General features: G+C 39.9%; 1 protein-coding gene across 1 annotated transcript; it reads left to right on the plus strand.

Annotated features, from left to right (window-relative positions):
* Window positions 1–18,469: 18,469 nt before the first annotated feature.
* On the plus strand, window positions 18,470–24,085 carry LOC113341898 (oxysterol-binding protein-related protein 1D-like). Its single transcript, XM_026586606.1, has 8 exons — window positions 18,470–19,366; window positions 19,993–20,349; window positions 20,961–21,048; window positions 21,464–21,942; window positions 22,098–22,253; window positions 22,435–22,743; window positions 22,984–23,328; window positions 23,707–24,085. The coding sequence occupies exons 1-8, from the start codon at window positions 18,800–18,802 to the stop codon at window positions 23,950–23,952; spliced, it is 2,547 nt and encodes an 848-aa protein (XP_026442391.1). The 5' UTR covers window positions 18,470–18,799; the 3' UTR covers window positions 23,953–24,085.
* The last annotated feature ends 882 nt before the right edge of the window (window positions 24,086–24,967 follow it).

Here is a 24,967-nt window from a genome sequence, read left to right on the forward strand (position 1 = left end):
TATGATTACTCTCATATCTACCTTATTCATCTTAACCATAACTAGTTCAAATGACTCAAATGAAACTAGTTAAGAGTTGTTCAACTGTTTAGAAAATACAATTGAAATCAAATCGGTTTGATTCACTTGAATAAATCATGAACATTACAGCCACGGTTTCCAAAGATTGCATTCCTTATGATTTAAATGTTTAAGTTCATGGACTTGACCGATTTGACAAAGTAACCAGCTTAAGTATGCGTACGTGTATGCATACTTAAGCAATCGGTTTTTGAGTTTGTGAAGTTTCCAAACTCAGCAGAAATTTTCGGTTCAAAAACTTCCGTCAGTATGCCTACAGGTACATATACTTAAGGTGGCTGGTTTGTGAGTTTTTCCAAAACCAAACTCAGCAGAAATTCTCGGTTTGAGAACTTCCGCCAGTATGCGTACGGGTATGCATACTTAACATGTCTCCTTCACAAAATCCGTATAGACACATATGCATACTCTTGGATTCCGGTTTATGGACTTATACACTAATGTGTGAACACACTATATATACTTATATCCAAAGATGGTTACATCATCAACTATTTATTTCAATCATTGAAACATTCTTTTATAATGTTAATAGTCGTTTTCACACAGTATCAACATCAAGGCAATTTTCAAGATATTGAAATAATCAGTATTGAAACCTTCCAAGTCTTACACCAAATGATTGTATCACACAAACCATGTAAGATGTTACTCGGCAATTTTCTCATGATATAAGATGAACTTGGTCGAAGCGAAAGCTTACCAACACATATTTCGAGAAATATGTAAGCGAGATATACTCAGCTCGAAATCTCAAATGTGTATAGAGAAAACTATATCCTAACACGACTTATGTCTCAATATAGGAGATAGTAGAAATAGACTTTCCAAGTGATAGATAAGTTCAAGTCTCCACATACCTTTTGCCGAAGAAGTTCCACAAGATCCCCTTAGTAGTTCTTCGTCTTCAAGAGATGAACGTCGAGAGATTTAATCTCAACTACACTATCTATGTCCTAGTCCGAGACATCTACAAGTAGGCTATAAATCAAAACTTATAGTTTTAATCACTAACATTGACAAACATGCTTGAGATAGCAACGCATGCGAGTTTGACCGAGCACTGCTCTAACAAGATCTACTAAGGAGGGCTTGGAGGAACGTCATCAACAAAAGCTATGTAGAGACTAAAACTTATCTATCACAAGTCTATTGTATTCTATATCCTAATGAGACTAAGTCGTATAGCTATATAGACTTTTATATTATACACATTTGATATTTCGAGCTGAATTTAACTCGGTTATCTATTTCTCGAAATATATGTTGGAAGCTTTTTGCTTTAGCTATGTTCATCATATTCTTGATGAGCTTAGTTGGAAACAATTTATTTATTGGAAACTAAATAATAAGTCAAAAGATGATCATGTGAAAATATCCTTGAAACATCTTACATGATTTGTGTGAGACAATCATTTGTTGTCGACTCAGAAAGTTTCGTATTGATCATTCAATCACTTGAAAATTACTTATAAGCTAATAATTTGTGTGAGACAACTATTGTCGTCTTGTAAGGATGTTTCAATGATTGAAATGGGAGTTTAGAACAATTAACCTTTGTCTGGATACAACACAGTATGCATACTAGTATGCAAACTGTTGTGGTATGGTTCAGGTCCGAAAACCTTGTTTGCATATCTGTATGCGAACGGTTTTAACTGTTAAAGTCCGGGAACCAAGTTTGCATACCAGTATGCGAATGGTTCAACCTAAGTTAAGGTCCGGGACAGCAGTATGCATACCCGTTTGCAAACTGCTGGACAAGACCAAAGTCCGGAAGCTATAGTTTGCGTACCCTTTTCAAACTTAGTGGTTAAAGTTCTAAAATCGGTTAAATATGTTTTCATACTCATGAACAAATACATTTATAAATTAAGGAACGGAATCTTTGCAAATTGTGACTTAATGTTCATGAATCAATCGATTTTGATTCAACTGGTTCATATATATTTCTATGAAATAGTGAACAATTGAAAAACTCTATTTGAAACACAATTAGATTCATTTGATTATCTTTCATGGTTAATTGATCATCATATTTGATCTAGAACTGTTACATGAATGTGGTTAAGACAAAAGTGTTCATATGGCTAACTTCGGTTAACTATTATTGAGCCAACTCAATATACACGTTTATGTACGGTTACCCATATCTAAATGAAAGTATATGTCATTTGTGTGTAACAAGCTAAGACCATCTAACGATGAAGAGATATTGCTTTCGTTTTAAGCAGACTTAGCTTGAATCTTAAATCAGGTTTTCATTTAACGGTAAATATTGAATGATTTGTTACTAAGATATCTTAGCTTTGATTGAAAGCAAAATATGATTTGAAAGACTATTGTTGATGGTGGTTTTTAACTTAGGGTTAAAATTGTAAAACCTTACATCTGATGTGACGCCACTCTGCAAGAAACAGTGCCGTGAGTGCTAACCTCTCCACCGATATATTTATTGAGTCGTTCAATAAATCTACATGAAATTTACCCAGACTGGCGAATGTAGCAACCATCCCATATGTCCTGTAAATTTTGGCGCCTTGCCTATACTTAATTTCCTTTGAATGCCTTCTATGCTATGTTCTCCGGTTGAACCCTTAATATTAATATGGCATGACGATTTGTGTCCACTCGCAGCAGAGTAGCACGAATCTCCAAATATCAAGGATAAGATCTTTGCATAAGGTATTCAATCAGAAAAGCATGATGCTCTCTAGCAATGAAATTAAAAGAACTCTGTGTCAACACGTAGAATTCAATAAATTTTCCTGACTAGCTTGCAGAAGTTAGGGTTTCGCGCCTCGCGCAGTATACCAGACCTTGCTTGTCAAAATTAAGCCTAGGCAAACTAGGTAATTAATCCGCCATGGATTAGCAGGTGCAAAACCTCCCCAGAATCAGAAAAACAGGGAGCCGCAGCAGAAAAGGGAGGCGTGGCCATGCTTTAGGCCAGATGGCGCCACTTGCCATTGGCCACGCCCCATCCTAATCCGGGCCTATTTTCCTCGACCAATCAGGTCACTTTAAACTCGCCACGTGCACATAAGTTGTGGTTAGGCCCATGCTTGCCGGCCCCACTTCCCATCGACCAATCGGGTCGCTCTAGAGCCTCCACACTCTCGCCAGAAGTGTAGCCGCGCCTTAGGTTTGGCGGGCCCCCTTTTCGTGTCTAATCAAGTTGCTCTAAACTTTCCACCATACATTAAAGGCCAAACGCACCCTGTCGCGCCACCATACTAACTGGCAAGCCAAACGCGCCCTTCCACGGAAACACATTGATCGGCATGCCAACATGCCACTCTATCGCGGTAACATTCCAACATGCCACTCTACCGCGGTAACATGCCAACATGCCACTCTACCGCGGTAACATTCCAATACGCCATTCTGCCGCGGTAACATGCCATTTCGTGGCAACCTACCATAAATAGCCACCACACGGGAATCCCTACTCCTGTTGCCGTTTCCACACTACGGCCTTGACATAGTTCCTTTGGCATATCCATGGTGCCATTCGCACAAAAGTATCGCCATGCCGCGGCCGCATGCCACACACACTAATTAGGGTTTCGACATGCCAAACCCTAATTTTTGCAAGTTGCTACGAAAGCCAAATAACGTTTCTCAGAGCAATGGGATTGATGTGGAAACATGGCCAATGTTTCACGCCACATGTGGGTCCAACACCACGGCGCCAAACCCTATCATTGGCCATGGCACCAAACCATAGCCTTATCCATGCCACCAAGCTCTAAATTTGGCCATAGAGCCAAATCTTAGCTTTGGCCGTGCTATAACACCACTGGCGTGGCAATGCCACAACGCCACTGGCACACCGTTATGCCACGTCTACTGGCACACCGCTATGCCACGGCTACTGGCACACTGCTATGCCACAACTAATAGCATGCCGCCTTGCAAAGGCTACTCGCACGCCGCCATGCCACTGCTACTAGCACGCCGTCGTGCCATGGCTACGCTATTGGCATGCTGCTATGCCACGGCTACGCCACTGGCATACCACTAGCATGTCGCTATGCCAATGATACCACTCCGCTATACAACAAGATGTGGCCATAATCAATGGCCATACTTCCTCATGAGATGCAATCTCGGCCATCCAAGCTCGCCACCAAACTGACAGACCTGTGGTGAGTTTCAGGCGACCAACTGCCTAAACCTAGTGGTCATGGCTACGCCAGGCGCCACTTGCATCAACATGCCACTAGCATGCATGAGCCATGCCAGCCATTCCACATTTCCACTGGCGTATACCAAAACACCACCGCGCCATTATCAGGAGCCAACACAAGGTAGCCATAATCAACAACTACCCTCCTTCATGATATGCGATCTCAGCTATCGAAGTTCTCCACCGAACTGAAAAACCTGTGGCAAGTTTTAGGCGACCAACCAAAACGAGCCTAATAGCATTACATGCTATTTTCCTATGGTAAGTCCCTTGAATTTGACTTTCCACACGTAGCGAAGCGCTACATGTTTTTCACGAAAACACACGAGACATCAAACATGTCACAAACTGGGGGATGCTCATCAGGGTATTGGTCTGGTGGTTTACAACGTGCGACGTGCAATGCGCCCGTTACAAGAAAGTGTCATGAAGCGGGACAATTAGTGGTGGTGAAAAGTAACGGTGTAAATGAATTCAATTCCTTCATGATAAAAGCATAACGTCTGCGGTTACACGTTACTCTTTTCTTCCACCGCTCAATCGTTTCCACTTCCTACGAGACCAGGGTACGTTTCAATATGACTTGCATAAATAGGCTTCACCTATCTTCACCAAACAACAATTTTTGGTCGGCAAAAATACAGTATCTAGAAATCACCTGGTAGCTTTCCATTCTGCTAGCCAGTTCTAATTTCTGATATAAGTCATAAAAAACCACACTTCCAGAATCAACGATTCTGGTCTCAACACTCTCTTCGCCTCCCTCCCTAAGACCAACCCTTCTCCTTCACTTTGTGAACGAAGCAAACCTGGAACGGACATTTTTTGGTTTAGGCCAGGATTGTACAGATTGATCTCTCGAATCAAAAGTACTCCCATGCAGTATATTGTTTAGGGTATAAACTTGTTTCACATCCACACACCCAAAATTACCAAAATCAGCAGAAACAGTTTTCATCCACAAACAATTGGCGACCACAGTGGGAGATTAATCTCTCGGTTGCAAATCAAACTCTCAATTCCATCATCCTACCAGTGAATGCAATGCTTTGAAGCACATTGTCCAAGAAAATATGGATTTAGGAGAATTTCATCCGGGGAATGGAAATTCTCCGCTTTACCGCGGATCGACATAAAGATGTTCCACAGACAATAAAGAATGGCAGGGGACTCTCGCGGCAAGGAGGGCGTCACATAAAAACTCGGTTTTATTTTCTGAAGATTCAGTTTTGGTGAAAGACCCTGAAGCGAGTAAGTTTTGTCAGACAATGTTTACACGATCTATTGTTTGGGTTTTCACATTTACAATGGAACCCGATAACCCAATCATCCCAAGATTTCATACCATCTCATATTTTTCACTTTCTCATGCAACATTCACGGTTTCACATTTTTCCCGAATGATTTTTCTACTTACATTCGCAATTCAGATTTTGACATGTAGATTGATCAAAGGTCCATTATTCCAAAAATAATCCAAAAACTCTTATACGAAACAATCATCTATCAATCCAAAAAACCAGAAAAGCGAACCATAAACTAGGCGTTTCTTTTGCCTTTCAAAAAAAAAATCTAAGCAAAGGAGGTTCAGAAGACAAAAAATATTCAAGGGATGTCACCCAGCAATGGTTTGTTCTTCTCGGAGAAAGCGTCCTTCGCGCTTTGAAGAGATGCCTGTTTCAGTTTCAACTCCTGAGACAACCTTTCGGCTTCTGCTTCCTGTTGGTTGATCACATCCGCAGAGGGACCTTCGATCGCTTCAGCTTACAACTTTTGGATCTCGGAAAAACCATCACATAACCAGGAGACGTTAAACTCAAAGTCTACACATACATCCCGGTGAAACTTCCAGCTCGAAATTACATCTCCCGAAATGGTGTGGCCGGTTACGTTGCACATGTCATGAATTGAAGATAAGGCTTCTTCTACACGCTTAACCAACCAAATCGGCTGGTGATCCTTTTAGTTGTTGTGATATGTCCATACTTTTCCCATATTTTGGTATACAGCTCCGCATATTTTATTGGCACACTGAATCCTCCAATCAACACGTGACCCTCAAAAGGAGCCTCAAACGGGGGATCGAAAACAACACCTGCTGCTGGATGTGCAACTAGCAAAGATTCTTTGGGAGAAATCACGCCCATCGTCACAACAACATTTTCCTCCATTGGGGACACAACAATATCTTCACGACGATCAATCTCCATCTCCAGATTACCAGCGGGTACGGTTTCCATGATTGGAGACACAGTTATATCTCCATTGTCATGAATCTCCATCTCAGGGTTACTTTCAAAAGCGGTTTTTTCCTGTGATATCACCAATTGAATATTTGCTCCATATAATTAAATAAGTCCAAAAGGAAAAGCGTGTGAAAACTCACCGACTCATTTATGGGCCCACTGGAATAAGACTCGTTGTTGTATTCATAAGTGCTCCTCTCATCACCGGATCTCAAACTTTCTTCCTCTTCGGATTCTTCTTCAAGAGATTCAGTCTTTTCGCTTCCTCCCTCAAGAGGCGCCTTCTTTTGGCAAAGATATTTGAGTTGCCAAGACCCTGAGTTAAAAAAGAAGAGTCAGTGACGAGATGGAAAATTTATGTAATTCAGCCGAGTCAGTGACGAGATGGAAAATTTATGTAATTCAGCCAAGTCAGTGAAGAGAGTCATACACACCTACGTGTTGAAAGAACTGAAAGTCACAAGAGCCGTCGAACCACCTGCACGATTTTTCGACCTTTGCTCATTTCTCTGGGGACTGTCTGCATCCAAGCTAAAGGATTTTCGCTTGCCCGAAGGAAACTCTTTCATCAATTTATGCTTCGCTAGAACCGCAGAGGAAGGTTTACCACGTGGGATTTGTCACAACATCCTGCACGAACTGATGAATGGCGAGAAACTCATCTTGCCAGAAGATATTATATTTGGGAGTCGTCACAGGTTTTAGTTCTGGGAGCAAGAAGGGAAGGCTTTTATCCGGTGCAAAGATACTGTAATCAAGAATAGCAGGTAGCAATTCATCTGAAGCTTTCGATGGGCGACGGAATGGGACTCCCTGATCGAAGCCCATATGTCGATCAGCCTTGTCAATGTTGTAAGGGACTACTCCACAAGACCCTCTGAAAAGAGATGTCGCATACCCGGGTATGCAACTTCGCAAGAACACAGTTTCTCCAATACTCACGTTCGGTGCGGAAGCAAAAGTGTCTGGTTGAACTATGGAGGCGTGGTCCGGAGCCCAAGGATGAAATTTAACTGCATGCGAGCTGTCAAGAAAATCAATGAGCTTTCGCGCCAGGCCTTGGGCGCCTATCCAACCAACGAAGTATCCTGGAGCCTCCAAACGTGTCAGGAAATGAGGTTCTCGGGTTGGGAGCATAATTTTTTGAAATGCTCCCACAAACATGCTTGGAGGAAGACAACGTGGACGTACGAATCTACTTTCATGTACCCATTGGATACATACATGTCCGCCGCTAAACGATCCATATGGATATACAAAGAGCCAAGAAACAAACTGCCAATGGGAAGGGCGATGCCTTTCGCTAATTTGATAGCAAATTTGATGAGATTATGCCTTATCTCTTTCTTTCCAGAACCATCATCAAAAATATCTCTGGATAACCACAGAACTAAAAATGCAGCAACATGGAGTGTATCATCCAACGCTAAACCCGGCTCCGACTCATTAGGGAACCACTCAGACACCCACCAACTGTAGAAGCACCTTTCCCCATAATTCTTTCGAACATATCATGTTGTTTTCGTGACCAAGGTGGCGTGTATTTCTTCTTTTTCCTCAGACAAGACAACGTCAAGTTTCCCAATTATTGGAAGACTCAACAGAATGGCTACGCTTTCCAAAGAAATAGTCATCCCACCCCATCCACATATAGCCGTGTGAGTTTCCGGACACCATCTAGGGATGAAAGTAATCAAGCCCGCATCATCTTTCCTGATGTGAAGTGTCGCAGAAGCCATGACAGCATTCACAATTTGCGCCCCAGTCAGATTAACTCTTACATGTTTTCGGCTCATCATGAACTTCATCCATTTGTCATAAGAACGCAATGGACAATGATAGATTTTGAAATCTATGGGAGAAGCTGGATACTCTTTCTTCTGAAGGAAAAACCTCATTATATGCCCTGGAGTGACCGATTGAACTTCTCCATCATTCTATGAATCAGTCAGAAAAGTTGCCACGAATTTGGGATGGGTCCTTGTAATCGTAGCAGAATTCGTAAAAAACTCATCATCTGTGTTCGGTTTGGAGTTGTTGGCACTTATCAACGCCGCGACGGAACTACTTTCAGGTGACATCTTAACAAAATTTCTTATGCTTTTGAAGTAACTACAATGAAGCAAAACAAAAAAAATACTACTTCGAAGAAAAGCATACATAGAGATTTTATCAAAAATTGGTTACAATAATCAAGAGTCAACAACACATTTTTTACGGAAATTTATCCTTTGGCCACATGTCATGGCACTCACGGCTGAAAGGAATGGGGACTGATGCCTGCTCAACGGGATACACATGACGTCGCGGGAAGTACACTCTTGGACGAAACTAGACAATGTCGTGGGGAACATGTGAAGCCGCGGAAATTATGACCTCGGAGAAATTGTGCTTATGGACAAAAGGAAACCCTACATCTAGGTTTTGACGGAGAAAGGGCAAACACAGTCGTCCATACATGCTTACTTGACACGATAATTGGTTTCGTTGCTGCGGCTGATGTTACTGCAATACTATAAGAAAAGAAGAATTATTCATATTGAAGTGTTCTTACAAATTCATGGAGGTCATTCCTATGGCTAGGGTTTACACCAACACAGAAGAACAAACAAAATAAGAAACGTTGAGAAACATACCTAAAACACGCTCGCCTACTTTTGTTGTTGCTCTCTCCGCCGATCCAAGCTTTTACCGCTAGCACCAAGATGTGAAAACAAAGCAAACAATACGAAATTAAGGAATATAGGTAACGCCTTTTATAGGCATGGTGTTTTGGAGTTCGACTAGAGAAAGGTATCTCTTTTGGGATGCGCACGAAATAAGGCAACTGGGCCCGAGGTGTCGACATTTCATGGCGCTAATCTCCACGGCCAAGCCAACACTATGCCAACGCTCCATGGATCTATCTCTACCACTCCTAGCCGACGCCATATCTGCCCACTCCAAGCTAGTCGCGCCATCCACCATGCCACGGACGCAACCAAGCCAGCAGCACCACGCCAGCACCAACAGTCCGCGTTCAAGCCCCGTGCCAAAGGTCCGCGTCCAAGTCAACAACCATCTCGGTCATTCCGCGTCCAAGCCAGCAGCCATCTCGGCCATTCCGCGTCCGAGCTAGCCGCGTCATCCGCCATGCCAAGCTAGCCGCACCCATCCGCTACTCCAGCTAGCAGCGCCATCCTATCCGTTCAAAGAAGTGACATCTCCACTAGCCAAAGCGGAGCCATCCTAGCCGTTCAAAGCAACGCCATGTCCACCAGCCAAGGAAGCACCATCCTAGCCATTCAAAGCAGCACCATCTCCACCAGCCAAGGAAACGCCATCCTGGACGTTCAAAGCAGCGTCATCTCCGTACGTTCTGTGACCTAGCCAGCTAGTGCCATTCACTGATTCGCGGACCAAATTGCAATGCCATCTCTGCCAATCAGTACCCAAAATTTCAGAGTTGACGCCAACACCCTATGGCCAAGTTGGAATTACGTAGAGCCGCCAACACGGATTCCTCAAGCCTTCCACCAAAGGTTAGTTGAATTTCCTTGGAAATCTCTTCACATCTTGATATTTAGATTTTACTCTTGTCTGTCACCATCTCATGCTTACCCCGCAACAATGCCACTGTTACGTGTTAAGCAGGGGACTTAATATTGATGGTGGTTTTTAGTTTAGGGTTAAAATCGTAAAACCTTGCATCTGATGTGACGTCACTCTGCAAGGAAACGGTGCCGTCAGTGCTAACCTCTCCACCGACATATTTATTGAGCTGTTCAATATATCTACATGAAATTTACCCAGACTAGCGAATGTAGCAACCATCCCAGATGTCTTGTAAATTTCGGCGCCTTGCCTATACTTAAGTTCCTTTGAATTCCTTCTATGCTATGTTCTCCGGTTGAACCCTTAATGTTGATATGGCATGACAATTTGTGTTCACTCGCAGAAGAGTAGCACGAACCTCCAAATATCAAGGATAAGATCTTTGCATAAGGTATTCAATCAGAAAAGCATGATGCTCTCTAGCAATGAACTTAAAAGAACTCTGTGTCAACACATATAATTCAATAAATTTTCCTGACTAGCTTGCAGAAGTTAGGGTTTCGCGCCTCGCGCAGTATACCAGACCTTGCTTGTCAAAATTAAGCCTAGGAAAACTAGGTAATTAATCCGTCATGGATTAGCAGGTGCAAAACCTCGCTCAGAATCAGAAAAACAGGGAGCCGCAACAGTAAAGGGAGGCGTGGCCATGCTTTAGGCCAGCTGGCGCCACTTTCCATTGGCCACGCCCCATCCTAATTTGACCTTATTTCCCTCGACCAATCAGGTCGCTTTAAACTCGCCACGCGCACATAAGTTGTGGCTGGGCCCATGCTTGCCGGCCTCACTTCCCATCGACCAATCGGGTCGCTCTAGAGCCGCCACACTCTCGCCAGAAGTGTAGCCTCGCCTTATGTTTGGCCGGACCCCTTTTCGTGGCCAATCAAGTTGCTCTAAACTTGCCACCATACATTAAAGGCCAAACACACCCTTCCGCGCCACCATACTAACTGGCAAGCCAAACGCGCCCTTCCACGACAACATATTGATCGGCATGCCAACATGCCACTCTACCGCGGTAACATGCCAACATGCTACTCTACCGCGGTAACATGCCAACATGTCACTCTACCGCGTAACATGCCAACACGCCACTCTGCCGCGGTAACATGCCACTTCGTGGCAATCTGCCATAAATAACCACCACACGACAATCCCTACTCCTGTGGTCGTTTCCACACTACGGCCTTGCCATAGTTCTTTTGGCATAGCCATGGCGCCATTCGCACAAAAATATCGCCATGCCGCGGCCGCATGCCACACACACTAATTAGGGTTTCTACATGCCAATCCCTAATTTGGGAAAGTTGATACCAAAGCCAAATAACGTTTCCCAGAGCAATGGGATTGATGTGGCAACAAGGCCAATGTTTCACGCCACATGTGGGTCCAACACCATGGCGCCAAACCCTAGCATTGGCCATGGCGCCAAACCTAGCCTTGGCCATGCCACCAATCCCTAACTTTGGCCACAAAGCCAAATCTTAGCTTTGGTCGTGCTACAACACCACAGGTGTGGCCATGCCACAACGCCACTGGCATGCCGCTATGCCACGGCTACTAGCACACCGTTATGCCACGGATACAGGCACACCGCTATGCCACGGATACAGGCACACCGCTATGCCACGGATACAGGCACACCGCTATGCCATGGATACAGGCACACCGCTATGCCATGGCTACTAGCATGCCGCCATGCCATGGCTACGCCATTGGCATGCTGCTATTCCACGGCTATGCCACTGGCATACCACTAGCATGCCGCTATTCCAATGGCGACACTCCGCTATACAACAAGATGCGGCTATAATCAATGGTCATCCTTCTTCATGAGATGCAATCTCGGCCATCCAAGCTTGCCACCAAACTGACAGACCTGTGGTGAGTTTCAGGCGACCATCTGCCTAAATCTAGTGGCCATGGCTACGCCAGGCGCCGGTTGCATCAACGTGCCACTGGCATGCACGAGCCATGACAGCCATGCCACATTGCCACTGGCGTATACCAAAACACCACCGCGCCATTATCAGGCACCAACACAAGGTAGCCATAATCAACGGCTACCCTCCTTAATGAGATGCGATCTCAGCCATCGAAGTTAGCCACCGAACTGACAAACATGTGGCAAGGTTTAGGAGACCAGCCAAAACGAGCCTAATAGCATTACATGATATTTTCCTACGGTAAGTCCCTTGACTTTGACTTGCCACACGTATCGAAGTGCTACATGTTTTCCACGAAAACACTCGAGACATCAAACATGTCACAAACTGGGGGATGCTCATCAGGGTATTGGTCTGGCGGTTTACAGCATGCGGCGTGCAATGCGCCCATTACAAGAAAGTGTCATGAAGCGGTACAATTAGTGGTGGTGAAAAGTGACGGTGTAAACGAATTCACTTCCTTCATCATGGAAGCATAACGTCTGACGGTTACACGTTAATATTTTCTTACATCGCTCAATCGTTTCCACTTCCTATGAGACGAGGGTACGTTTCAATATGACTTGTATAAATAGGCTTCACATATCTTCACCAAACAACAAGTTTTGGTCGGCAACAATATAGTATCTAGAAATCACTTGGTACCTTTCCATTCTGCTAGCCAGTTATACTTTCTGATACAAGTCATAAACAACCACACCTTCATAATCAACGATTTTGGTCTCAACACTCTCTTCGCTTACCTACCTAAGACCAACCCTTCTCCTTCACTTTGTGAGCGAAGCAAGCCTGAAACAGCCATTTCTTGGTTTAGGCCAGGATTGTATAGATTGATATCTCGAATCAGAAGTACTCTCGTGCAGTACATTGTTTAGGGTCTAGACTTATTTCTCATCCACACACCCAAAATTACCAAAATCAGCAGAAACGGTTTTCATCCACAATTAAACGATTACCAAAATTACCAGAATCCAGCGTGGTTCAAGAGGCTTAAGGAACGCGAATGTACCTTAATCGGTGTGAGACTTGGGTAGAGCTCAACTACATTCCAGTATGAAGTTAACTTGTAGTAGGCCAGTGTCTGTAGCTGCTTAATACAGTGTGGTGTTAAAATTTGGACTAGGTCCCAAGGTTTTCTTCATTTGCGGTTTCCTCGTTAACAAAACTTCTGGTGTCTGTGTTATTTCTTTTCCGCATTATATTTGTTTATATAATTGAAATGTCACAGGTTGTGCGTAGATCAATCAATTGATAAATCCGACCTTGATTGTTGGATAGTAATTGATTGGCACTTTGGCGTTGGTCTTTAATACCGTCCAAGTTATTTCTCATATCAATCGGACTCACAAATTTCTATCTGTTCGATTGCAGATTGTATTGAGAAATTGAGATATAACTCTTTACTATATTTCTTGATTGAGCTTGCTTTTTAAGTTGGTGCTCTCGGAATTATAATGGAGTTAGTCCATACAGATTTTCGAATGAATTATTGGGTGTGGTTATAATGCCCCCACTTTTTCACAACCTTCCTATGCGATTAGAGATTTCCTATTCCAGTGCATGAAGAGCAATTACTAGCTATAAAGTTAGTAGCAACTCCAATACCACCAACTTCAGAAAATATATAACTTCCTTCATGATCCCTACATATCACCATACCCAAAAATGACTTGATTTTCTCTTGAAGATGCACCATAACAAAACAATATAATACAATTCTCAGATAAAGTAAAGTAAAGAAAATGAAAGTAAAGTAAAGAAGCACCAAATAGAAACAATTTGACTTTTCTACAGGCAATTATAAAATATTTCAGAATTTTTAAATCATAAATTATATTCAATATTTACCATTTTGATACCGCCTTACAGTCATGGGTCAGGTTAATAATTCTTTGTTTCACCTTTTCAAGAACATGTTGAACATCAAAGAAAATTTTTATTCCTTGCAAACCATACTTCAATCGTAATATAATTAAAAACCAGTAAGAAACCAAATACTTGTATCACAACCTATTATGCTTACTAAATTTAAGAATATCATCAAATGATTGAGGATTTAAGAACTAGAAAATACCTCAAATCCAACTCCAAAGCAGCTGACTGAAGTTGCCATGCCATAGAATATAATCATAAGTATTTTGATCATTGTGACACATGTAACATCTAGAAGCATAATGAAAGCCTTTATTCTTCGTATTTTTTGATTTTTCATATTTTTCTTAGTTGCATATGCACCTCTTACAAAGAGAATTGAAGATAAAAGGCCACCTTGTTTAAGGCCTCTACCAATATTAAAGTAACCAACAGGTTCACCATTTACTAAAACAAAGATTTTAGCATAATGAAGAAGAATTCTGATGCAATTACAAAATTTAACAAAAAAATCAAATTAAGTCAAATCCTTAATAAAAAAAATCCAATTAAGAGTGTCCGAAGCTTGGGTTATATCAAGCTTTAATCCTGCATTTCCTCCTCCTCTATTGATGCTCATTTCATAACTAACACGGAGGCGGGAAGAATTTTTTTCATGGATACATTTACACCTAATGGAAGCACCATGTTGTACATAAGTTTGCAACAAACCACTAAGGTGATTAGTGATAATTTTATAAAAATCTTGTAACAAATGTTACTTATGACAATTGGCCTACGCTGATTGACTTTCTTAGCACACTTCTCAAATTAGGAACAAGGAATTTATTTTTGAACTTAGACCATTAGAATGATTTTGTGCCTCTACCAAAAGCTAATAGCAACAACCTTTATGAAACACATCCCAAGCAGCTTTGTAGAAACATCCCGAAAAACTATCAAGATCATAGGAACTTCCAAATTAAGATAAAAACAACCATTTTAATTTTAGCAAAGGTAGGATTAGCTTTATAGCATCTCATTATCTTCATTAGTAACAACCTCAGGAATAACTTAAAAGAGAGATTCTTCTATATCCATACCCCGATACTGGAATATATTGCTAAATTAATCCACTAAAATATCAGATATATCATCTTAATTACTGATAACGTTTTCGTTTGATTTTCCAACTAAGAAATATTATTATGAGTTTGTCTTATATTTATTAGTATGAAAAAAAAACTAGTATTGGGGTCACCATGCTTAATGCAATTAACTCTAGGTTTCTGACTAAGAAAAATCTGGTTTCTTTTAGTAATCTTATCATGATTCCCTATGTCTGTAACAAAATTATTTAATAAAATATATATTATTAGGTTCGTTATCGGAAATTATATTAGCTTCTCTTACTAACTTGCCTTGGTCTCTCTCTTACTTGAGTATCAAAATGTCTTTACAAGTACCCCTAATTTTTCTTTACCATAATTTTTGAAGAGCTGGAGAAGAAAGAAGTTCGGGTCTATCTGTATGAATCTCAAGAAAAGAATATTCAATCAATAAACATAAATCTTGAAAAGTGTTGAGGTAAAGATTATTGCACCAATTTTTTTTGACATTGATTAAGGGGAGAAAAGGGTTCGTATGCAACGAAAAATAAAGGTCAAATGGCAACATCACAAGCACATCGGAGTGGAGAGAATGGTAATACGATACCAATGTTTGAACGACTCAAAGTACTATTGGTCATCTATTTTACGAGGGAGTTAAAACTTCACTTGCAGTAATAATGTCATGATCTTTGTCTGTTAGATTTTATCCAAATAGAAGAATCAGAAGAAACTACTGGGTATGTAACACACTAGGCTCAACTCGAATTTTGTACCAATTAGGTCTTGTCCACCTTATGACTACAAAAGTTTCGACACATAACACCAAATACAACCTTATTCGCAAGTAGATATCGCCACCAAGCACAACCTTGTTCCTAAGTAGATATCGCTTCAACAAGCAGCTGAGCATCTTTGCTCATGCCTGGTAGTTGATCGAGGTTTAATTCTTATAACCTATCAACAAGTTGAGATCAAGAGGGATTAGTTTTCATACCGTCATAAATTGGTACACATGGAGTAGGAAATACACTATAACGCAATAAATAACCTTTTATGAAAACTCAGCAAGCCTTTCGCCATGTTAAGCATTTGTCTAACAATGGGTTTATGGATACACTATAAATCCCAAGCTAACTAGATTTGTTTTTTTTTTCGTCTAAGATGAACTCAGGATCTCTAAGTACATAATTTCTATGTATTTTCTCCTCTTTAATCTGTCTTGATCTCTTTTTTACTTGAGCATCGGAGTGTAGTACCTCCGGTTTTCCTTCCACAATTTCTAGAGAGACGAGGAGAAAAAAATAGGTTAACTCTATCCATATCAATGTCAAGAAACAAGTTCGATCACATCAATTTGGAAGAGTGTCGAGGGATTTTTTTTTTTTGCGCAAGTGATCCCTTTCATAAGGCCAAGCACTATGGTTGATGTTTTCGCTTCGCTATAGCTTCATTCTAGCAAAATCCAACTATTTTGGCTCTTCGCTTGGCTTTGATGTGGCGACTTAGCTTCGCTAAAGAGTTAATCAGATCTGGTCTACCCTTAAACTAAGCGGCGAGTTTCCGTTTGGTAAATTGTTTTACGGAAACTGAGCTTTTTGGTCCACGCGGAAACTCAGTTGTTGTTTGGTAATTAATGTTTGTTTGACATTTTTTTTGTTACACTCCTCTCACATCCGACCGTAACCATCCATTATTATCAACAACTCTATTTTCTATACCGTCGGATCCTAACAGATATTTTTTTATTTATATATGGAAACTCTAATTCTATATCATCTTGTCTCATAAAATGAGTTTAATTGATTTTTTATCTCTGTTTTACGCTACTTCTTTGATTTTCTTATCCTTATACTACTCAAATTCTCATATTTTAATTCAACTCATTATGGTTTTTAACTTTGCTCAACAAAATAATAATAATCTTACTACTGCATTCATTTGTATGGGTTGTGATGAAATTGTTGGTGCACAACAAAAAATAGTTCTTTTCTAGACACCTATTCATGAAGTTTTTGCCTCTCGAAACGAGAATGCTTATGAAAAGTACACTGATTCCTTAAAAACAAAGATAAAAGCAATCAATATAGATGTGAGAGAACTTGTGTCACCCATGTTATATATATCCGCAAACTAAAAGTGGTGCTTCACATGAGAACGAAAACTCAACTTTCATTTGGTCAAGGTCATTGCACTTTGAGTAGAGCTGTCAAACGGGCCAAGCTAGGGTCAACCCGTCCCTAGCTTGCCAACCCGTACTAGGGTTAGGGTCAACCCTAGCCCTAGTACTATTCACGAACAAGCTCAAAACCCCAACCCTAGCCCTAGGCGGGTCAACCCTGACGGGTTGGCGGGTTGGCTTGTTAATGTTATCAATTTAAAAATTAAATTTAAAATTTAGGATTGTTTAGGATTATTCATTTAGTAAAGGTCGAACCTAGGTCAATTTGGTGTTTAACTAGAAGCCCCACCACTGAGTTGTAAAGTGGACGTTCTTATTGCCACTTAATCAACGATATATCCGGTTACGGCGCTTTAGTTTTCTTAGGCAGGGAACCCTAACATCAACTAAGCATTTTACTTTTTTTTTATCATTTTATAAGTTTAAATTAATGTGAGTAAGACTAACCCACTGTTTAAATTATGCTAGTCTTTTTATTAATTTAGGACATCCTGAATAAATATGTGATTGATGAATCTAACTTGTAATTTAATTTATTGATTGATTATTTAAAATCTAAAAATTGTTATATTTGTTTGGGTAGATTCAAAATTAGCTTTATTTATTGATTTAAAATTAACTAATTCTAATATATGTTTGCAAATCATGGATTTTAAAGAGTTGGTGGGATTGAGGGATATATTTATTAATTTTGACGGGTTGACGGGTAACCCGCGGATTGGCCCTAGCCCGACTTGTTTTCTAGTAGGGTTGTATATGTCAACCCTAACTCGACCCATTTAGACAACAAGCCAAGCCGGGGAGGGTTGAAACAAGCCGGGTTAGGGTCAACCCGCAAACCGGGTTATAAATTGACAGCTCTAACTTTGAGTTTCGTATAGTTAGGTGCAATTTGAATAATGAGGTGCACTTTCATTCTCATTTTGTTTGACTGCGTTTAAGCTATGGCCTAATTGCAGCAAGTTCCCTTAACATTTGCCCCCTTAAAAATCATATCTCATTGTGGAAAAGCCCTTGACACTGCCTTGACTCAGTCACCTTAAGTAGCTCTCCTACTGTACCCCCGACATAAAAAGCTACTACACGGTTGAATATAAACATAAATGCATTGCAAAACATCTATCCTACACACCCCACTACTACTACTTGTATAAATAATAAATATATCCACCGGTTACCGACTACGTCCTTTCACTTTACCCCTCACCCCCTCCAGAAATAAATAGTAAAATGAAATAAAACTACAGAGCCAGTATAGAGTCTAGAGTGTATCCATCTCTTTGTGTATAGAGAGTCTAGTGTTCAGCGAATTTAATGGATCTGTTGGTTGGCAGACAACAGCAATAACAATCGATAGCAAACAACTAAACACTCTCTCTCTAGAAAAACTCTCTGCTCTGCTGGGTACTGTAACTCCCATCAGCTAGTTATAACTGTCCCCTCTTTATACTTACGCTCTGAAAAATCTTTCTCTATCTTAATTAATACAACTCCATAATTAAGATCTAGGGTTTCTCTATTTCATTTCATGATCCCCTTATTCACATTCAGATCATGATAATATACATTTGTTAAGTTTTGATTAAAAATTGAGATCATCGATGAATCCGTTATGCTGTATAGCACCAGTATCAATAGAAAGAGATCGAAGTAATAATCCATCCGTTGTAAAAACATCGACAGATTCATCACCATTATCAATAGGGTATGAGAACGCATCATCAAATGTTAATAGAAATAATAATGGGATTGGATCAAATAAACAACAAACATATTCGGCTCAAGTATCATCAGTAGGTACAGATTATGATTTTCCACCACCGAATACAATAGATCATCATGATTTAGCAACAGTAAGTGAATCAGTTAGAGGAGATCATTCGTGTTTTGGGAATGGGAATAATAGTGTCGCTGGGATTTTATATAAATGGGTTAATTATGGGAAAGGATGGAGATCTAGATGGTTTATGCTTGAAGATGGGGTTCTTTCGTATTATAAGATACATGGTCCTCATAAAATATCAATGAATTCTGCTAGAGAAAAGGGAGCTAAAGTTATTGGGCAAGAGTCTATGAGGTACATGAGAAAGGCTAGTAGTTTTACTAATGGTTTATCAAGATCTTCTTCCTCCAAGCGTTGGAAACCCCTGGGAGAAATACATTTGAAGGTATGATAATTTTTCCTCTCTAATTTAGATTTTGTAATATGTTAGTTTGGTGTTAATGGCATTGTGAATGAGGAAAGTTTTGAGCATAGTTCATTCTATTGATAGCTTGAGTAGCAACAACAAGTTATCTGCTGACTTTCTGGTATTGTGTGTCTATATTAGTATTACAAATATACTGCATTGTCAAAATTGTGATTGTTTATATTCCAGGTTATATCTATTTATCAGTATTCTTGGCCCCATATCTACAGAATAATATTGGTAGTACTAGGTCAAGGATGGGATCCACTTGTTAAAGAGGAAAAAAACCTTGGACATGCTTTATAGTGCTATAAGGATCTTATCCAAGCTTCATAGACATAACAAACATCCAAGTTGTGATTGTTCTTCACTGATGGTGATGCTATCAATTTTGGCGGGTTTAGACATTTAAGGCCTATCCGAGGTAGAGTGGTAAAAGAAGCTTGTTCCCGACATTTGTTATTGTTTCCGACATTTGTTATTGTTTTTATGAATGATTCTTTAAACTAAGATAATGAGAATGGAAATGTTTGTGCTTGTATTCAATCTGTACCACGAAGTCTAGTCGCAAGAAAGTATATAAGTTTTTTATCTGTTGATGGCAGGTTTCTTCAATTCGTGCGAGCAAGTCAGATGATAAAAGACTTTCCATTTTTTCGGGAACTAAGACTCTACATTTGCGGTGTGTATCTAGAGAGGACAGAGCCAAATGGATTGAGGCTCTGCTGTCAGCTAAAGATCTTTTTCCTAGAATTTTGACAAGCAGCGACTTCGCACCCTCTGAAGACATTGTTGTTTCAACCGAGAAGCTACGATCACGACTCCTGCAGGAAGGATTGAGTGAAACAGTTGTTGGAGACTGTGAATCAATTATGCTCTCTGAACTCTCTGAGCTGCAAAATCAGCTGAAGGGTCTTCAGCGTAAACATATTGCCCTGCTTGACACATTGAGGCAGTTGGAGGTATTACTATTTGTTACTATTCTTTTTACTGGAAAGTTTGCTTGGGTGGGTTGTTACACATTCAGTCTGTATCCATCATTAAGTTTGCACACCTGTTTAGATACCTTTTTACGATTGTTTCTTTCATCTCTTCTGTATATATGTTTTCATGATTTTTTCTTTCTCTGTAAAATCACCTATTGCCGTCTCTGTGTGTACATTTATAATACAATTGTTGAAGAACCTTTCGAAGACAACTTAGAGAGCACAACTCCTTTATCAACATCTGTCTATTTCAGTTTTCTTATAATTACCGTTAAAATAACATACAAAAACTTCGACTGTGTATCTTAAATATATTTCTAACTCAGGCAGACAGTATACGTCTTGTTGGAAATTTCAAGTTTCATTCTCTGTAGTGACTGAAATTACATTGATATTAGCTTAGTCCTGCAACTTGCCAGTTAAATTTTATCTATTTACCCATTGTTTGAATTGTTTCTTATCTTTACATTTTTTGTTATATTTGCTTGCTGGTATATACCATTTACCAGAATTACTTGTTCATGGTTTCACCTCCTTCTTCTCTCAGAATAGGTGTAAACCTTTTACGTTATGTTTTGGTTGTACAGACAGAGAAAGTAGAGCTGGAGACCACTGTGGTCGATGAAACTAAGGGACGCAAGTCATACTGCGGACCAGCAAATGCAAGATTGAGTGGTAAGTAGTGATCTAACACGCCCAATCATTTGATTAGGTTCACTGCATCACAATGTTCATTCTAATAAATTCACCTATGTCTGACTAATTCAGTAGTGGGCTTGAGGAACTTAACCTCCTCCACCTTCCACTAAACAAATCGTCAAATTGTAGTTTTTTTTCTTCGCAATCTTTTTCCCGTGTAGAAAAATGTTTCTCTGTATTTCATATTCGTGAATTCCTCAAGTGAATTTTTGTTCTGCAGCATCTTTTTTTGTTATTAAGGTTGCTGTCTTCTTTTCCTTAGGTTACTTATGTTTAGTTTTTTCCGCGCACCTTTGACATTCATCCTATAAAGCAAGCTGGTACTTTCCTCCAGTTTCATTGAATTTAGCAGCTCATCTTATTTTCAAATTTTCCTTCTTCTACTTCACAGATTTCTATTCCATCATGTCAGAGGGCAGTGGAAGTGATTCTGATGCATGTAATGAGAGTCAAGATGGAGGGGATGCCGAGTCAGATGAGGAAGATGGCATATTTTTTGATACAAGGGATTTTTTGTCCGCAGAGTCTCTGAGAAGTGCTTCATACCGTTCAAGGGAGGGCACAGGAAATGCCTGTAATTCCTTAGCAAATGACAAGGATTCTTTCTTTTCTGACCGTATCCGTGAGGTTGATTTGGAGATTAAGACAGTATATTATCCCCGTGTCAAGAGAAGAGATAGATTGCCTGAACCAAAAGAAAAGGAGAAGCCTATTGGTCTGTGGTCTATAATAAAAGATAACATCGGAAAAGATTTGTCTGGAGTTTGCCTCCCTGTTTACTTCAATGAGCCACTCTCTTCATTACAAAAGTGCTTTGAGGATTTGGAGTATTCATATTTGGTTGATCGAGCCCTAGAATGGGGCAAGCAGGTTAGATCCTCCTGTGCGAGTTCAATCTAATTTGTAGCTAAGTCTGATTCTAAAAGAAGTGCCTAGTTTCAGTTTGACCCATCTAGTAATCTATCTTGAATTACACAGCTTAGCATTAGATGCAATGTCATATATATTTCATGTTCATTGTGCAGGGAAATAGCTTGATGAGAATCCTAAATATTGCGGCATTTGCGGTGTCGGGTTATGCTTCAACAGAAGGTCGACACTGCAAGCCTTTCAACCCTCTCCTTGGGGAGACTTATGAGGCTGATTATCCAGACAAAGGTCTTCGCTTCTTCTCTGAAAAGGTTAATTTTCCCATGCTTCATTTATTTGTCACGCAACGATGAACCTCACATCCAGAGACCCTCACACGAAAACAAGGTCTCAAACACTTAAAAAGCCACTTGAATTTGAGATTACACCATCAGCAGATACATAAACTATCATAATGTCTACTATCATGTATTAACTAATAGTTTGATTCAGGTGAGTCACCACCCTACAATCGTTGCTTGCCATTGTGATGGAAGAGGCTGGAAGTTCTGGGCAGACTCTAACCTGAAAGGGAAGTTTTGGGGGCGTTCAATCCAGCTTGACCCTGTTGGAGTTCTTTCACTGCAGTTTGAAGATGGAGAGATGTTTCAATGGAGCAAGGTTACCACTTCCATCTATAACATCATCCTTGGTAAAATCTACTGTGATCATTATGGGACTATGCGAGTAAAGGGGAGTGGTGATTACTCGTGCAAGTTGAAATTCAAAGAACAATCTATAATTGATCGAAACCCTCACCAGGTACATGAGTTCTTGTAAATGAAATATTCATGGTTACGCTATTACACATCATCATCACAATGAGTTTCAAGAGAGAAGCTCAGATCTTATGGAATATCATTGATAGTGATACCTAGAAGTATCAAAAACTTCGCATTCTGGTCTCTTTCTTAAATAAGCTGCTGGACAAGCTTCTGTTTTTTTGTGTGCGCCTATTGTGATATGCTAATTGGGAAACAAATAATTATCATGAACATGCAGGTTCAAGGATTCGTTCAAGATAATAGAACTGGACAGAAGGTAGCTATGTTAGTAGGGAAGTGGGATGAAGCAATGTACTATGTTCTAGGAGATCCGACTACAAAGCCAAAGGGATATGACCCCATGTCAGAAGCTGTGCTTTTGTGGGAGCGTGAAAAATCTGTTACCCTGACTAGATATAATCTCACACCTTTTGCAATCTCTTTGAATGAATTGGCACCTGGTCTACAACAAATATTGCCTCCAACTGACTCAAGACTCAGACCAGATCAAAGGCACTTGGAGAGTGGTGAATATGAGTTGGCAAATGCAGAGAAACTAAGGCTTGAGCAGCTACAAAGACAGGTAGGCATCATTTTCAACATTCAGTTCGCCTACTACTTAATGAAGTATGCAACTGCTAGTGAAGAATGGCATTCATTGATTTGTTTTTTGATTTTTTTTTGATTTGGTCATTCATGGTTTCGGTTTTTGTTTCCTCTTAGAGATAGTTGTGTCTATGATAGCCATCATTGCCTGGTAGTGAAATGTATGCTCAGCAAGGTATGATATTTTGTGTCATAGAGTGCATATGTTTTGACCTGAACACCATGCCTTAAAAAAATGTGTGATGGAACTTATCTTTTAAACAAGAACCAAAATTATGGTGTCCATGAAGCCACACAAAATTTAAAAATTGTCTGCAGTTAGCTTTCCCTAATGATGTTATATAATGTTGTACAGGCGAGGAGGTTGCAGGAAAGAGGATGGCAACCGAAATGGTTCAGAAAGGGTAAGGAAGATGATTGTTACAGGTATGTAGGTGGATACTGGGAAGCAAGGGAGAATAAAAAATGGGACGAGATTCCAGATATTTTTGGTCAGAGTAGTACAGATGGTTCTCCCTGTTTGGAAGAAGATGAAATGCGTCAGGCACAATTTTCATCAAGTCGAGCATTAACATGGGAACCGAGTACTCATCAAATGTAAGGCAGTAGGGCCATTTGTAAGTTTGTTAAGAAAGTGGTCATATTATTTATGCGTGACTCCTAATTTCCGTAAATTAGATTTGTATGTATATCCATATTATCACATGCTTAATATTAGTAACCTGTTATAGGGGCGGTATGGTTTATTAGAGGGGCGGCAGTGTGATAGTAACGTCCCTCTAATTGGTTAGGGGATGTCCTATAAAGGGTGTAAATTAACTAGATTACCCTCCCCATTTTTTAACCTAAATCAAAGCTAAATCAAAGCTAAATTGAAAATTTGTTTTCTTTCTTCTTCTCCTCCTTCCATAAACCGTAACCTCCATTAAAACTCAAAATTTCATCATCTTCGATTAATCGATGATTCGAAAATTAATCAAGTGCAATGTAATGACTTATATGAGGTATGTTTTGAAAACCCAGTTACGATTTGGTTTATTTTGTTCGATTTAAGTTTAATTTCTATCAAAAATTAGGGTTTTAGATGAAAATTGAAATTGAAATTTCTGGGTTTATGTGAGTTACGGTTGATTTTAACTCAATTACGAATTGTAACTGGATATTTTGATGTTGTTACGGTTGGTAATAGTTCAATTACCAACCGTATGTTCTTATATCTGAGAATTTTCTTCAGTTACGGTTGGTAACTATTTTAGTTTACGAACCGTAACTCAGTTACGGTTGGTATCGAGCATTTAGTTACCAACCGTAACTGGTTTTACGATTGAGTTTTCTTCAAATTTAACCAGTTACGGTTGATAGTTCATCTTTTACGAACCGTAATTTTGATTTACGGTTGGTTATGAGCAAAATTCCAATCGTAATTAGTTCTGAAAATGTAAAAAAAATGAATTTTTTTACGTAATTTAGATAACTTTGAGCAACAAAAAGCTAGTTGGGACTAATTTAGAAGTATACCGGATCATTTTCAGGTCCTGGTTCTTCATTTTGTTGGTTAATTTCTTAAATTGATTGAGATTGACCTTCTCCTCTAAACTTTTTTTTTAACTCTAAAA

The sequence above is a fragment of the Papaver somniferum genome, unplaced genomic scaffold (genome assembly GCF_003573695.1).
Source record: "Papaver somniferum cultivar HN1 unplaced genomic scaffold, ASM357369v1 unplaced-scaffold_32, whole genome shotgun sequence".
Lineage (NCBI taxonomy): Eukaryota > Viridiplantae > Streptophyta > Magnoliopsida > Ranunculales > Papaveraceae > Papaver > Papaver somniferum.